Genomic DNA, 15,991 nt, shown 5'->3' on the forward strand with positions numbered 1-15,991 from the left:
TTCACAAAAAGTGTAAATGGATTTTCACAATTTGAGAAATAAACTCTGGTTGTAGAATAAATTCAAATATTTTCAATCACTAATCTATATAATGGTAATGAAAATGATTAATGAAACATATATTAGTACATAATTGTCAAAACAACATTTAATTTAGGGGTGTTCTCCGAATTTTTAATTTTTTTCAAACCAAATCAATAATACTAGTTTTTAAAAATTCAAAACTGAATTAGATTAATTAATCTCAAACTAAATCATCCACTTATTGCATGTTTTTTTTTTTTTTTTTTTTTTTTTTGATTTAAGCGTTTTATATATTACATCATGTTTTACCTGGGACTCGAACCTAGACCTCCCACTTATTGCATGTTTACTTAAAGGGAATGAGAATGAATAATATAGTATTGATTCACATACAATTATTTACTAAATTTTAGAAAGGAAGAAATTAGTGGACCCACACAAATTAGGGAGAAAACAGGGAAAAGATTCTCCCCCATTTTTATAGGGAATGCATTTCCTTACTTAATTTATTTTAATTTTAATTTTATTAATTAAAAATAAGAAAGACAAATATATTCCTTAAAAATCTATAAACAGAAAATAATTACATGTTCTAATAATGACAATTTTGTCAAATTAAATTACCTTTCTTAGTTATGTAAACAAAATAATATGATTGTAGTTTTCTTTCTGGATAGTTTAGTAAACTTCATAATAAAATATTGTTTTCGATTATTTTTTATTTTAAACTAATACATTTCTCCCATTGATTATTCTGATTTTAATTACAGTTTAATAAACGCGCCATTAAAAAAGAATTGATTTGTTTCGAAGTTTTAGTTTGTATATTACTAAATGTTATATTTTTTTTACTGAATTCTTTTACTTTTTAAAGTTTATAAGATGTAATTAATAAATAACAATGAAAATAGTTATTCTTAAAATAATATTAAATTATTATTAATATTATGCTAAGATTGTTTTTAAATATTAATTTTTAATAAAAAAAAATTATATTAAGTTTATAGAAAAGATTAAGGAATTTGGTTTGGTTTGAACTTTGAACCACATGCGAGAATTTCAAAACCACCGAACCATAGAATTATAAATGGCACAAAGTGACTAAATTATTGACACCGAATTCATTTGGTCTCATTTTAAATGGTTTAGTCCAAATTAGTTAAGGTATAGTATTACATATTACAAATTATATGATGAACCTAATTTAATTGATTGGTTGGTATTTTAATATATTTATATATTAGCACATTTCCTCAAGTATTGTAGTTAGTCACAGCATTACTCCAATCAATTTGGAACACAAACATAAATATCTATATCTATTTGAAAAGAGTAGAAAATTAAAGGTAATTGATTGTGTATCAAATCAAATCTGATCATATATCTATATACATATATACATATATACATATATTTATAGAGTATATATATTTATAGAATATATACGTATATGGCAATATATATTTATAGAATATATATTAGTACCTTATATATAAACATATATTTGGAGGTCTTTTTTTTTCTTTCAAATAATCCAAGGATTTCCTCTCACTTTTTTTGCTTATTCTATTTTGATTCACACAAAAGGTTGTTCTACACAAGTTATATTGGTTAGTCATGTCTATTAACATTCATATATTATTTTTATATTAGTTTAATTCTTTCTTTCTCTTTTCTATTAAAACTTCAATTAGTTGGATTGTGCTCTTTTATGTTTTTGTTTTTTCTTGTGAACGAGGGATCTGAATTTTTGTTATGTATATTGCTAGTTTTGTAAAAATAATAAGAACGTTATCATTGACTTCTTTCTTTCTTGGTTCTAATTTTATTTTAGTAATTAAATGATTTAGGTGTTTTTAATATTTTGAGTCGATAATAGGATGATGATTGATAATGAAGGGTTACTTTGTTTTTATTTCTGTAGATTGTTTTGTCTATGAACTAAGAAGCTATTTTTTTCTTTTTTTTTTCTAAAAAAATCAATAAAAAAAAATATATTTTTAAAAGAAGAATATCACCTATATAGTGTTTTGGTATAATAAGTGAAAGAAGAAGTTTTTTTTTTTCTTTTCGTTTTGATATTCATTTCATAGGTTAATATATAAAATTAGTACCTATTAAAGTTAGTCCCACATTGCTAATTTGTGAAAATAAATTGTGATATATAAGATGAATGAGCTACTCCTCCTATTGCCAATTAATTTTTGGATGGAACCTCATTCATCTTATTCCTCAAATTCTAACACTACCTTTGATATTAATTGGTCTTTTTTCTTTTCTTTTCTAGTATCAATTCAAATCTCAACATATTATTGTGCAATGAAGTATTATAACTAATTAAAACACTATGTAAAATGTTTATACACATTTCTTTTCTTTGGTATATTTAGTGTGGTGTGTGTATATCACTTTTCAATGGCATGAATTACTGAATTTAGCTTATGACCTTCAATATTTTTAATGCTAATAATAATATTTTTAATAATTATTAATATCTTTTTTCTCAATTGCAATAACTTGAAGATCCCCATGATGAAGCTATCACCCATAGTAGTGCGGAGACTTTTTGTGGTCACACTATTGGTATATTTATTTCTAAACTTAATTATCAAGATAATATTATATTTATTGTATTTTTTTTCTTATTTATTTTAGTTTAGAGAATTATAATTAATGTATTGTCAAATAAATAAATAAATAAATGCAGGCAAGTGTATTGTTGGTACTTGTGGGTTTACTATTACCATGTTGGTATGAGATGGTTGAAGGTTTAAAAGATGATATAAATTCAAGTTCCAACAATTTACATTCAAGACTCAAATCCCAAATTGAGAGGATTACAAGGATTTTTAGTCAAACAACTTCTTCTACACCTAATTTGGCTACATTTCTCAATAACACACTCATTAAGTCTAATATCTCATTTTCGGACATTGAGAATAAGGTTAGTATTTATATATAAATTTTCATCTAATTCATACTTATTTTATTAAAAATAGTGATATGTACACTTAAAATATGCATCAAAACTTAATCTAGTGATATGACACTATTTTTTAAAACAACAGTTTCAATTTAAATAAATATAATTAGTTAAAATAATTGTTACATCGAATATAATATTTTGATACATATTTTGAATGCACATATCATTATAATTTATCGATTCGTAATTTCTTTTACAAAATATATAAATATTTAATTAAGTACTCAATTACAAACAGAATTGACCTAAGCTAAGGCGTGTTAGACCCGCGTTTAGGACCCACTCCTATTAGGGGTCCAAATAAATTTTTATTTATTAAATATACATATATTTTTTAATAATTTTTAAAAATACTATTTATTTTTATAAAAAAAGCCCCAAAAATTGTTTTTTCTAAAACTCAAATTAACTCAGAGCCAACCTTGATTACAATAGTTCCATTTTATTTTGCTATGTAAGATTTTTGTGTTTATATATATATATGTGTATATATATATTTTCAGGTGGCTCCAATTTTGTTTCAAACACTAGTGATGACCCCACACTTGAGTCAAATCTCATACATAGGATTGGAAGGTCAACTCATTTTCTCCTATGGCAAGGACCAACTCAACAATCAAACATTTGCATTGCACTCCAATTCTTCTTCTTCATCATCCAAGACTAATAATAATACTTGGTACAAACAAAGTGTGGATCATAGCACTGGAAAGCTACTTGGAGATGTAGTCAAATTCAACCCAAATATCACCACTAATGCAACTTGGTTTAGAGAATTAGCCTTCAAGAGCATGAATGGCTCTTATGCTTATTTGGGTACTAAATGGGACAATGGTCATGATCTCTTACTCCTTAAATCAGCCACTATTAATAATGTTAATAAAGGGGTTATCATTTTGGGATTTTTGGTGAAGGAATTGGTAGATGAGTACTATGATGAGGTTAATCTTGTTGGTGGGAGTTTGTATTTGACTACCAAAGATGGTCAAATGATTGTTAATGATGAAATTAAAGGGACTCAGTTGAAGTTTAATGTTGTTGTGGATGATCATGATGACAATACTGGTAATAGTAATGTTTTGGTTTCTTTTGAATTGGTTAAACCAAATACTCATATTGGAAATGTTACTTGTCATCCTTATATTGGTACTTCATCAACAACAAGAGCTACGGTTATCAACATTCAAGGAGCAAGTTACAACTTTTATTGTTCTTCACTTGATTTGATTGGGGTTCAATCTGTAAGTACAGTATTAATATTTTGATAGTACTTTATTGGTAATGAATGAAATTATAATCTTATGTTTTATTTTGATTCATTTTGGGATAAATGTACTAATAATCTAACTTTGATGTCTCTTTCTTAAATTTGATCAGGTTTATGTATTAGCACTCCCACAAAGTGGATTAATCAAGTTTATTCATAAACACATTAAGGGACAACTCATTCTCCTCATATCAATAATGGTTCTAACCATATTCCTCATTTTCTACTTTGTTTTGAAAAACTTTAGAGATGCCATAGTAGAGAACTATTTGAGAGCAACTCTTATAAAACAAATGGAGGCAACTAAACTAGCTCAAAAGAAGAATGAAGATCAAAATCTAGCTTTTGCTAGAGCTAGCCATGATATTCGAGCTCCGTTGGCTGGCATTAGTGGTCTCATAGATTTTTCTTATAAGGAAGTTGCTCCTGGTTCTGATCTCGAAACAAATTTAAGACACATTGATAAGTGTACTGATGATCTTATAGGTAAATGTATTCATTCATATCTTTATTTATCTATCTTTACTATCTATATGAGAGTAAACATAGTAGAATTTTATTTAGGCGGGCCGACCCTGAAAATTGATGGGTCTAAGGTAAATTTTGTTTATCTGCTTGGGTAAAGTCATAGGTAGGCAAGTTTGGATATTATTGGGCTTAATGGATAATATTTTTTTACTACAAATTGCATATATGTGTAAGATTTTTGAGTTCTGAGTTTGAGTAGGTCCTAAACACAGGTTTAGCTCGCCTTAGCTCAAGTTCAAGCCTAAATATACTCTACATATAGAGTATGAATAGCTTCATGTGTAAGGTATCTGATCATCGATGAATGGTTAGGACCGTACCCTACATGTAAGGTACCTTACCACAACTAATATAGGATGAAGCCCTTAAGAAACTTATCTCTTTGCATATTATAAACAATTTCATTCACATTTTGCATGTATTGTGTTGTAAAAATATTGTATTAAGTATTCTATTCATATTGTGAAAGAGTAAATTGTATCTTAATTCTGCATTTTATATACTAGCATTGGAGTAATTGGTAAAAATAGATTTTTATGTCTTTATATTACATTGCAAAAGAACATTTCACAAATGATTATAAATTATTGTGCAAAATGATTAAATGTTTCTTGTGTGACATTACCAACATTTTCTTATGCCTTTTTAGGTATAGTGAACACCATTCTTGACACAAGCAAAATTGAAGCTGGAATGATGCAGTTAGAAGAGGTTGAATTTCAAATGGCTCAACTTTTGGAAGAGGTAGTTGATCTTTACCACTCTTCTGGAGCTAAAAGAAAAGTTGATTTGATTTTGGATCCATGTGATGCTTCTGTGATCAAGTTTTCACATGTCAAAGGTGATAGAATAAAGCTTAAACAAATTCTAGGCAATTTCTACACTCTCAGCCAAATTGGGGTCCATTAGATTGGCTTGTGGCGCCATTATACACCATTGCCGAGCCAAATACCTGACCCCTTTGGCCGGAACCAAATTCTTTCCATTACCCATATCGAGATTGTATTTTACTGTCCCATCAAAATTGAAAATACCCCAGTGTCTCTCAAAGTTCCCTGGGTCGATACTCTTGGCATCTTCATCGATTAGAGCGAAGATATAGACATCAGGCAGAGTAGACCGTTTTGGGGTCCCCTGTCCTTGAACAATTCGCTTAATGAGACCTTGGTTGAATCGTTTAGCGTTTTCGTAATTCGCGTTTGGGTCACCGTCAGTGGGCCAACCCATTTCGCCGATTATGATTGGCATGGAGGGGAACCCATTTTTCTCTAGAGCTGTGACGAGGGTGTCGAAATTAGCTTCCATTACGTTGTTGTAAGTGATGGAACCGTCGACGATTGGGTTGGAAGTGCTGCCGAAGAAAGCGTACTCTTTGGGGAAGTGAGGGTCAGCTTGGACTCAGGAATGGGTAGATGTTGATGGTGAGAGGTCCGCCATTGTCGCTTAAACCACACACTTTAAACCACACACTTTCTCCCCTATTTCTCCTATCACTTTCTTCACTAATTAATTATTGAGCATTGCTATTACGTACTAACGGTGATTAGTACTTTCTCGACATATCACATTGCGATTGGCTAGCGATACTTTTTAAAAACTATTATATTAAATTATATGGGATCTAATATTTAGTTAGACCAATAGTGATATTAACACATAAGAGAGTGCTAAGCACCACTAGTGCCCTTTAGCATTTCTCTTAATTATTTCATATTTTTATGTAGTTTTTGCCAAGTATGTAGAAAAAAAAATCCAAATATCATAAAAACAAGCGTTAGAATTTTTTGATAAAAAAAGTGTTAGAATATATTAAAAGAATAAAGAACAACCTTAACAGAATTTTTTTGATTTTTTTGTTGATAAAAGAATTTATACTCTTCCTCAATAATTACCTTTTTCTTTTTTTTTAAAAAAAAATAGGATAATTGAAGCAATTGTTTACTATATTTAGGGGTGTATATAAATTGATTTGATAATGAATGATCTAATTAAAATTGATCACCGAACATTAAATATCCAATTGTGATCAAATTAGATTAGATATTATTTTTGAATATGCAATTAGATTGCATTGAATATTAGATGGGGTGTCCAAAAATTTAAGTAGAAATTATACAATATATGAAAAAAATTATAAGAGTTAACTTTTTATGGTATAAATAAATAACACTTTAAGATTATAAGCTTTTTGGAGTAAGTTTTTGTTGGGTTTTATGCCCTAAATAAAACTCATTTCAATATAATCAGATTTACTTATTAATATAGATCAGAAATAACATTTAATGTTGCATGGTTCACATGCTTTATTTCATGATTATATGTACATTATGTATGAATTTATCTGAAACCTTTTCACATACTTGATCCTGTTTATTGTGTTGTCAACACATTGGAAAGTAAACATGACTATGTGAATAAAGTTTCCTAGATTTATCAGACATAGGGTTTTACTGATATGATAATCTACAACAGAGTTTACTTGCATTTGGAGAAATGCTATGTTCTTTCCAGAGCATTGGTTAAAGTAAAGCTCAGGTTGGATGCATGGAGTATGCATCGGAAGGGACCGATATTGAACTTTGACTTAGATTTATTAAACTTACCGTAATATCTATTCAAGTCAATATCGCCTAGTTGATCCTAGATCAAATGATCTTAATCCTGTTATGATTAGGCTCAATCTCAAGAGGCTATTCGTGTTCTTTGATTTGTTAGTTAAGCCTACTTTTAGGTCAGGGTGATACGTACATTTTGGGAACACGGTAGTGCAGTTGAGTGGGAGCGCTAACATAAACATGGAATCTATAGCTTCTATCTGGCGAATAGTAAGTAAAGGATGATCTCCTTCGAGCTTGACCAAACGAACATAAATGGTGGAGTACTCATTTCACATAAGTTGAAATATCATTTATACGGGGTTAAGTGTTTTAAGGATTAAATACATTGTAGGGTGTAACGGTAATCTAATCCCTTTACAGTGTAGATCATTCATATAGAGAATCATTGATCAAATTAGGATTATAACAATGGATAACTAATGATGTGTCTATATGGTGGAACATATAGACCATTCTATATACTGAGAGTGCAATTCTAAGTTCTATGCGTGGATTCAACGAAGAATTAATAAGTTAGTGAATTTTAGTGATAAATTCTTGATCTACTTATTGGAAGCTCGGTTATATAGACCCATGGTCCCCGCACTAGTTGAGATAATATTGCTTGTAAGACTCATATAATTGGTTTTGATTAATCAATTATAATTCTCAAATTAGACTATGTCTATTTGTGAATTTTTCACTAATTAAGGGCGAAATTGTAAAGAAAGAGTTTTAGGGGCATATTTGTTAATTATGATACTTTGTATGATTCAATTAATAAATATGATAAATGACAATATTATTTAATAATTATTTATAGTTATTAAATAGTTAGAATTGTCATTTAAATGGTTGAATTAGAAAATTGGCGTTTTTGAGAAAATCAGATGCAGAAAAGATAAAACTGCAAAATTGTAAAAAGTGAGTCCCAAATCCACTATGCATGGCCGGCCACTTTTGTAGGGAATTTAAACTGATATTTTCATTATTTTAATGCCAAATAATTCAAACCTAACCCTAGTGGAATGCTATAAATAGATAGTGAAGGCTTCAGGAAATTTACACTAAATTTTCTACTTTTTCATTCAGAAAAAACAGAGCCTCTCTCTCTCCCTATCTTTGGCCGAACCCACTCTCTCTCTCTCTCTCTCTCTCTCTCTTGTTCATTGAAATTTCGAAATTCTTAGTGTGAGAGTAGTGCCCGCACACAGCAAGTGATACCTGAATCATAGTGAGGAAGATCGTGAAGAAAGACTTTCAGCTAGAAGGAGTTTCAGCACTAAAGAATTAGAGAAAGAGATCCAGGTTCAGATATTGATAATGCTCTGCTACATAAAGGAATCAAGGGCTAGATATCTGAACGGAAGAAGTCATTATATTCCGCTGCACCCAATGTAAGGTTTCCTAAACTTTATATGTGTTTATTTCATCGTTTTAGAAAGTTCATATTTAGGGTGTTAATCAACATACTTGTGAGTAGATCTAAGATCCTGGTAAAATAATTTCCAACAGTTTTTCCTTTAGTTCCTTTTATATTATACTAAATAAATTTAAAAATTTATAAAAAAGAAAAGAAGGTAGAAATTTGTTCTCTTTCTTTCTCTTTTCCTATTATCTCTATTTGGGTTCTACTTGCGCAGCGCCAGAGTATAGACCGACGTCGAAGTACTAACAGGTCTTGCAAAAGTGCATCTGAAGAAATTTCGAGAAGGAATGGTCTAATGGGTTTTCTGGGTAAAGCTTGAAGATTCTTCAAGCCATGGCTTGAGCGAAGAGAGTGGCTACTTTTCCCAACTTTCCTCCCTCAAGCTCGTGGTTCAATCCTAGTTTACATTTACAATGCATTCAATTGCCACGGTACTCGCCCCACCCATAGAGAGAGTTCACCATGCCTACTATCAGTGTAGGAAGGGATTGTCTATTTTTAGCTCTAGTGTAATGCCCTAATATTTAGGCACACTATAATGATTTTCTAATTACAGTGCACATCTTTGCTAATCACATAGTTTTCTTGAAAACCGTGACAAATTTAAACTTTTGATCTAACGTTACTTTATAAATATATACATATCCAAACAAAAAGTTAGGATCCCGCTTTTAAATCTCATATTTTTTTTTTTCAAAATAAACTTTGCAACATGTCGCACAGCAAGAACAAAATGAAGTCCAAGTCGTCCCGAGACTGAACTCTCCAAGTCACACTATCTTGACATGTTTTAGTTTTGAGTTTAGTCCCAAGAAGGATTTTAGCAAGTTATTTACCCATTTATATATTATAAGTCATTGATACAGACAAGTTCATCCAAGCGTAAAAATAATTATATTTTTAGTGTAAGATTATATGCTCAAATAAAGGGCAACACTGAAAGTGTATCTTAATCACGAAGTAAAATAACTTTTCAGATCTAATGTAATATAAATAATGATCCTAACATTTCAAGCTATACTTATTTATTTATATAGTAACATCATCAATAATTGAAGACTAATACCAATTTTTATAATTTATTTCTCTGAAAAGATTAAATATATTGAAAGTATTTTTAATAAATTGTCAACTAAGTGTTGGATACTACAAATTTATGTTGATCAAAAGAAGATGAAAGACTCAAAGATCTATATAAGAATTTTAATATATATTCTATTGAAGAGACAAAACAAGAAGAAATTGCTAAATTTTTATCTTAAATTATAAATTACATATAATTAATATTTTAAAAATTATAATAAAAAATTTATCCTATGTAATATTTTTTAAATGGGTAAACATCTTATCTTCTAATTTTTTTAATAAAATTTAAATAATATTTCTATTATTAAATTAAATATTTTACATAAAAAAATTATAAAAAAAAAACTAAAAAGAAAATACAACGTGCCTTACACGTAGTTGCCGCCTAATATAATCATAGAAATATTTAAAATTTTGTACTAACGTATTTTTATATTTTTTTAATATTATTTTTGTGTGTGTTTTTTTTTTTAACAAATTATCTCATGTAAAAAAAAAATCCTAAAATGAAATTATAATATCTTTCTTTACAAAAATAAAATTATAATTTCTTTATTCTCCATATCCCATCGTCTCCGCCACTACGGTAACCCTTCTCACCTCACAAGATCAACTCCTTCGTCTCTTCCCTGTCCTCGCCGCCGCCGCCGCCGTTGTGGATGCTCTAATCTCGACACTGTAACTGCTGACCTACTCACCTCTCATCTTGTCTTCTTTCCATCAACCTTAAGGTATTATCAATGAAACTTTGTTCTAAGAGCTAAATTTAAAGCATAGGGTGGTTTCCGACTCTGTATGTGTAACTAAGCCTCTTTAATGTTAGATTTCTAGTATTATGAACTAAAAATATCAAAATTATTCAATGTTTTTGTTCTATTTAAGAATGGCTACCATATGTTTGATAAAACACCTCAATGAGTTAATTATGCTATGAGTAATAGATATCATGTTCTTTCTTATGCCAGGTTTTTTGTTTTTATTTATGCCTTAAGATCAAGTTAAAAAAAATTAATTATATCATGTTTATCTCAACACATTAAAGTATTTGTACTCTGTTTCTCTTAAAGGACTTGAGATTCATTTGCATATTTTCAATTATGTTGCTTTGTTAATTAGAATTTTTGCCCGGATTTTAACATGTACTAAATTATACCTCCTGAATTTTTAAGGCTGTTAAAAATTCCCCCTAAACTATTGACATTGTTGGATTTAAAGAATTTTGTCTAATTTTGATAAGAAAATTCTAACAAGGATGAAAGTTGAGTGAATATGATTTGGTATATGTCAAAATTTGAGCAGCATGATTTATTACATAAACAATCTCCGAATTAGTAAAATTGAATGAAATTAGACAAAAGTCCTTAAATTGGAGAATTTTTAACGGCTAGAAAAGTTTAGAAAACATAATTTAGTACATGTCAAAGTTTAGAGGGCAAAAAATTTAATCAGCCTTTTGTTTTGCAAGGTTGTGGTTTTGTATATTGAATTGTTCTTGGCTTGAGTCTTGTCATGAACATTGGACATTAGGTATTTGATAAAATGCCTCATGGAGTGAAATGAATTTATAATGTACATAAAATATTTTAATGATAATGGAGGTAATTGAAGTGGGATTATTGGATTGATTATTGTGCAGCATATAATGGAGGTTCAAGTCAAAGATACAGTTCTAACACCTACACCTCTGGTTAAGGTTTCATTCTCACTTGGCTCAGAAACATATTCTGCCAATGCAAATAATGGAACCCTTTCTGAGCAACTGGTTTCATTGAAAGAGGCAAGCATGAGCATACTGAAAGAATACATCACCAAACATAATGTTCCCAATGATGTCCCCGACGAACCGCTTGACGGGAGTTCATCGGAAAATGATGATGTGCTTGAGAAGCTGCCAGTCAAGTCTAAGAAAACAAAGATAAATTGATGCCACCATTTTCTTTTCTTTTTTTTTTTTTAATGAAAAGCTTATTTCTAGTGTTGGATTATGACTGCTTGAAGTTGCGACAATATTTTGGCATAGGTGTTGTGAAAGTTAAGTGTAGTTGGACCTAATAATTCTTGTGTTGTTGTATTTTTGTAGTAACAATTAATTTCTTTAGTCATTGTTGTTGGTTTAGTTTTTCTGAGATGAATGGCCATGAAAAGAAAAACAGAAAATAATATGAATAGATGAATCTCTTATTACAGCTTTTCCCATAATAATCATAAACTGGAGAAAAAAGATTTATAAATGAGGAATAAATGTTTTGAGTTCGTATGAAGGCCTGTTTGGAAAGCTAAAAGAGAATTAGAATTGAGTGTAATTAAAAGTAATTATACAGTTTTATAAATTTGTCTAATTACGTAATTAGATTGTATCTGTGTAATTGGAGATAATTGAGAGGTTCAAACTACACTCTCAAATTTGTATACTCTCATAAGAATTATTTGTAATTATATTATATAATTACTAAAAAAAATTTTGTTTTAAATATTAAGTACGATTTTTTTTTTTTTTTAATAATTACTAATTATTTTATCTTATATCTAAATGTATTTTTTTATTTTAAAATAGAGTGTAATTAGTATGTTTATTATATTTATCTAATTAATTTGACTTTAAATAAAGTAATGAATATTTTTATATTACTGCTAATAACAAAAATCATGGGAATCATTATTTGATATTTTTTTTTACTACATTAGTGAAAAACAAAGAATAGAATCAAAATTTGATGTGTGACCTATTGATGTGTGTGTGAATGCAGAATATAAAAAGATCTAGATTTATTCACATAAAAAATATTTATAAAATAAGAAAATATCAAGAAAGAATGTGGAAAATTATGCACCATCATAAATTTGTGTGTAATAATTAGGTGTAATTAATATTAATAACTAGTTTTTATAGAATAAATTAGCAAAAATTTATTATTCACACCTTATATAGAATGATGAGAACTGGGTTTTCAGTATTTTGGAAAATAAATTACATGATTTGCACAATTTAATTTACAGGTATATTCATTATAAATTTGCACCCTGTCCTATATAATTTACAACATTATTTTATATAATTTTTTTTCAAAAAAACTGCATCTCAAATTATAAATTATGTATAAAATTTTTGTGTATCTATTATAATCTATGTTTATATTTCAAAATTAAAGAAGTTTATTATTATAACTTATAAACATATATAGAAGAAGAAGAAAAGAATGAAATCTGTGGGATTTGGCCAAATCAACAAATACAGATAGAAAATAAAAGTATCAATAAATTACATACTAATAATTAGAATGAAACTTTATAAGGGAAATTAAGATACAAATCTCTTACTTCCATACATATATTTAACTTTAACACAACCTTTTTAAATTTTGTGAAGTATTATAGATAAATCTAGCCTTTCTCATCTAATTCTTCTTCCCAAATTCTATACTAGAAAAAAAAAAGAACTCCATCTATGTTCTCTTATCATAGTGATTGAGCAACAAGATTTTACAAGTAAGTTCTGTTTTTTTTTTAAAAAAAATTATAATTAGATTTTTGATTGTTACTATGGTTTATGTGTTTTTTTTTTTCTCTCTTCTTTATTGGATTATGGGATTTGGTTAAGTTCAAATTGACCCTATTCACTATTGGCTAAGAGATTGGAATTTTGTTTCCTAAAATTTAACTTTCTAGTTTAGTTTTTCTTAGATTGTGTCTATTTTTTTTTTTTTTTGTATTCTATCCCTTTGATTTATTCTTTTTATTTTGTCATTGGTAAGCTGATTGTTTGTTTTAGTTGCTCAGAAATAAAATAATTTAGTCGAGTTAAACTTGATTTAATATTTAGATAATATATTATTCTTTTTAGTTTGAAATTTTGTAGGTTTTTATTTTTTTTTTTCACATTCAATCTACTCTTTTATATATAAAAATGGAGAAACTATGTATACCATGGAATCATTGTGCTGATTTTGACTTGAAAAATTTTCAACCTTAGTTCCTCATTTTATTTTGACATGTGAAAGTGAAACATTTTACTGAAATGTTAAACTATGAAAATAGTGTAGAAACTTATTAGCAATTTATTAGTAATGGTATGTGGTGTATAGAACTTATAAATATATAATTACATAGAGAACGCTAGATATGGAATGAGAAAATAAAACTTTAGTTTATTTCGAAAAATTTATCTTGTTTAGAAGATGACCCGTTAACTATCATTGGTACTTTCATTGAAAGTGATTTGAGTAATTTCAAGCATGAAAGATAAGGGACACTTGAAATCTTCAAAATCATGGAGTCTCTTTTCACAAAAAGTGTAAATGGATTTTCACAATTTGAGAAATAAACTCTGGTTGTAGAATAAATTCAAATATTTTCAATCACTAATCTATATAATGGTAATGAAAAATGATTAATGAAACATATATTAGTACATAATTGTCAAAACAACATTTAATTTAGGGGTGTTCTCCGAATTTTTAATTTTTTTCAAACCAAATCAATAATACTAGTTTTTAAAAATTCAAAACTGAATTAGATTAATTAATCTCAAACTAAATCATCCACTTATTGCATGTTTTTTTTTTTTTGATTTAAGCGTTTTATATATTACATCATGTTTTACCTGGGACTCGAACCCAGGACCTCCCACTTATTGCATGTTTACTTAAAGGGAATAGGAATGAATAATATAGTATTGATTCACATACAATTATTTACTAAATTTTGGAAAGGAAGAAATTAATGACCCACACAAATTAGGGAGAAAACAAGGGAAAAGATTCTCCCCCATTTTTATAGGGAATGCATTTCCTTACTTAATTTATTTTAATTTTAATTTTATTAATTAAAAATGAGAAAGACAAATATATTCCTTAAAAATCTATAAACAGAAAATAATTACATGTTTAAATAATGACAATTTTGTCAAATTAAATTACCTTTCCTAGTTATGTAAACAAAATAATATGATTGTAGTTTTCTTTTCGGATAGTTTAGTAAACTTCATAATAAAATGTTGTTTCCGATTATTTTCTATTTTAAATTAATACATTTCTCCCATTGATTATTCTGATTTTAATTACAGTTTAATAAACGCGCCATTAAAAAAGAATTGATTTGTTTCGAAGTTTTAGTTTGTATATTACTAAATGTTATATTTTTTTTACTGAATTCTTTTACTTTTTAAAGTTTATAAGATGTAATTAATAAATAACAATGAAAATAGTTATTTTTAAAATAATATTAAATTATTATTAATATTATGCTAAGATTGTTTTTAAATATTAATTTTTAATAAAAAAAAATTATATTAAGTTTATAGAAAAGATTAAGGAATTTGGTTTGGTTTGAACTTTGAACCACATGCGAGAATTTCAAAACCACAGAACCATAGAATTATAAATGGCACAGATTGACTAAATTATTGACACCGAATTCATTTGGTCTCATTTTAAATGGTTTAGTCCAAATTAGTTAAGGTATAGTATTACATATTACAAATTATATGATCAACCTAATTTAATTGATTGGTTGGTATTTTAATATATTTATATATTAGCACATTTCCTCAAGTATTGTAGTTAGTCACAGCATTACTCCAATCAATTTGGAACACAAACATAAATATCTATATCTATTTGAAAAGAGTAGAAAATTAAAGGTAATTGATTGTGTATCAAATCAAATCTGATCATATATCTATATACATATATACATATATTTATAGAGTATATATATTTATAGAATATATACGTATATGGCAATATATATTTATAGAATATATATTAGTACCTTATATATAAACATATATTTGGAGGTCTTTTTTTTTCTTTCAAATAATCCAAGGATTTCCTCTCACTTTTTTTGCTTATTCTATTTTGATTCACACAAAAGGTTGTTCTACACAAGTTATATTGGTTAGTCATGTCTATTAACATTCATATATTATTTTTATATTAGTTTAATTCTTTCTTTCTCTTTTCTATTAAAACTTCAATTAGTTGGATTGTGCTCTTTTATGTTTTTGTTTTTTCTTGTGAACGAGGGATCTGAATTTTTGTTATGTATATTGCTAGTTTTGTAAAAATAATAAGAAC

General features: G+C 27.8%; 1 protein-coding gene and 1 long non-coding RNA gene across 2 annotated transcripts; both read left to right on the forward strand.

The window, feature by feature from the left end:
* The first annotated feature begins 2,782 nt into the window (after positions 1 to 2,782).
* LOC133031477 (histidine kinase CKI1-like) lies at positions 2,783 to 5,658 on the forward strand. Its single transcript, XM_061104984.1, has 5 exons — positions 2,783 to 2,968; positions 3,514 to 4,251; positions 4,388 to 4,763; positions 5,455 to 5,549; positions 5,647 to 5,658. The coding sequence occupies exons 1-5, from the start codon at positions 2,783 to 2,785 to the stop codon at positions 5,656 to 5,658; spliced, it is 1,407 nt and encodes a 468-aa protein (XP_060960967.1).
* A 4,639-nt stretch (positions 5,659 to 10,297) lies between these two features.
* Positions 10,298 to 12,103, forward strand: LOC133030992 (uncharacterized). The gene is made up of 2 exons (XR_009684543.1): positions 10,298 to 10,648; positions 11,554 to 12,103. It is a non-coding gene; the product is annotated as an uncharacterized LOC133030992 (long non-coding RNA).
* The last annotated feature ends 3,888 nt before the right edge of the window (positions 12,104 to 15,991 follow it).

This window comes from Cannabis sativa, chromosome 9 (genome assembly GCF_029168945.1).
Source record: "Cannabis sativa cultivar Pink pepper isolate KNU-18-1 chromosome 9, ASM2916894v1, whole genome shotgun sequence".
Taxonomy (NCBI): domain Eukaryota; kingdom Viridiplantae; phylum Streptophyta; class Magnoliopsida; order Rosales; family Cannabaceae; genus Cannabis; species Cannabis sativa.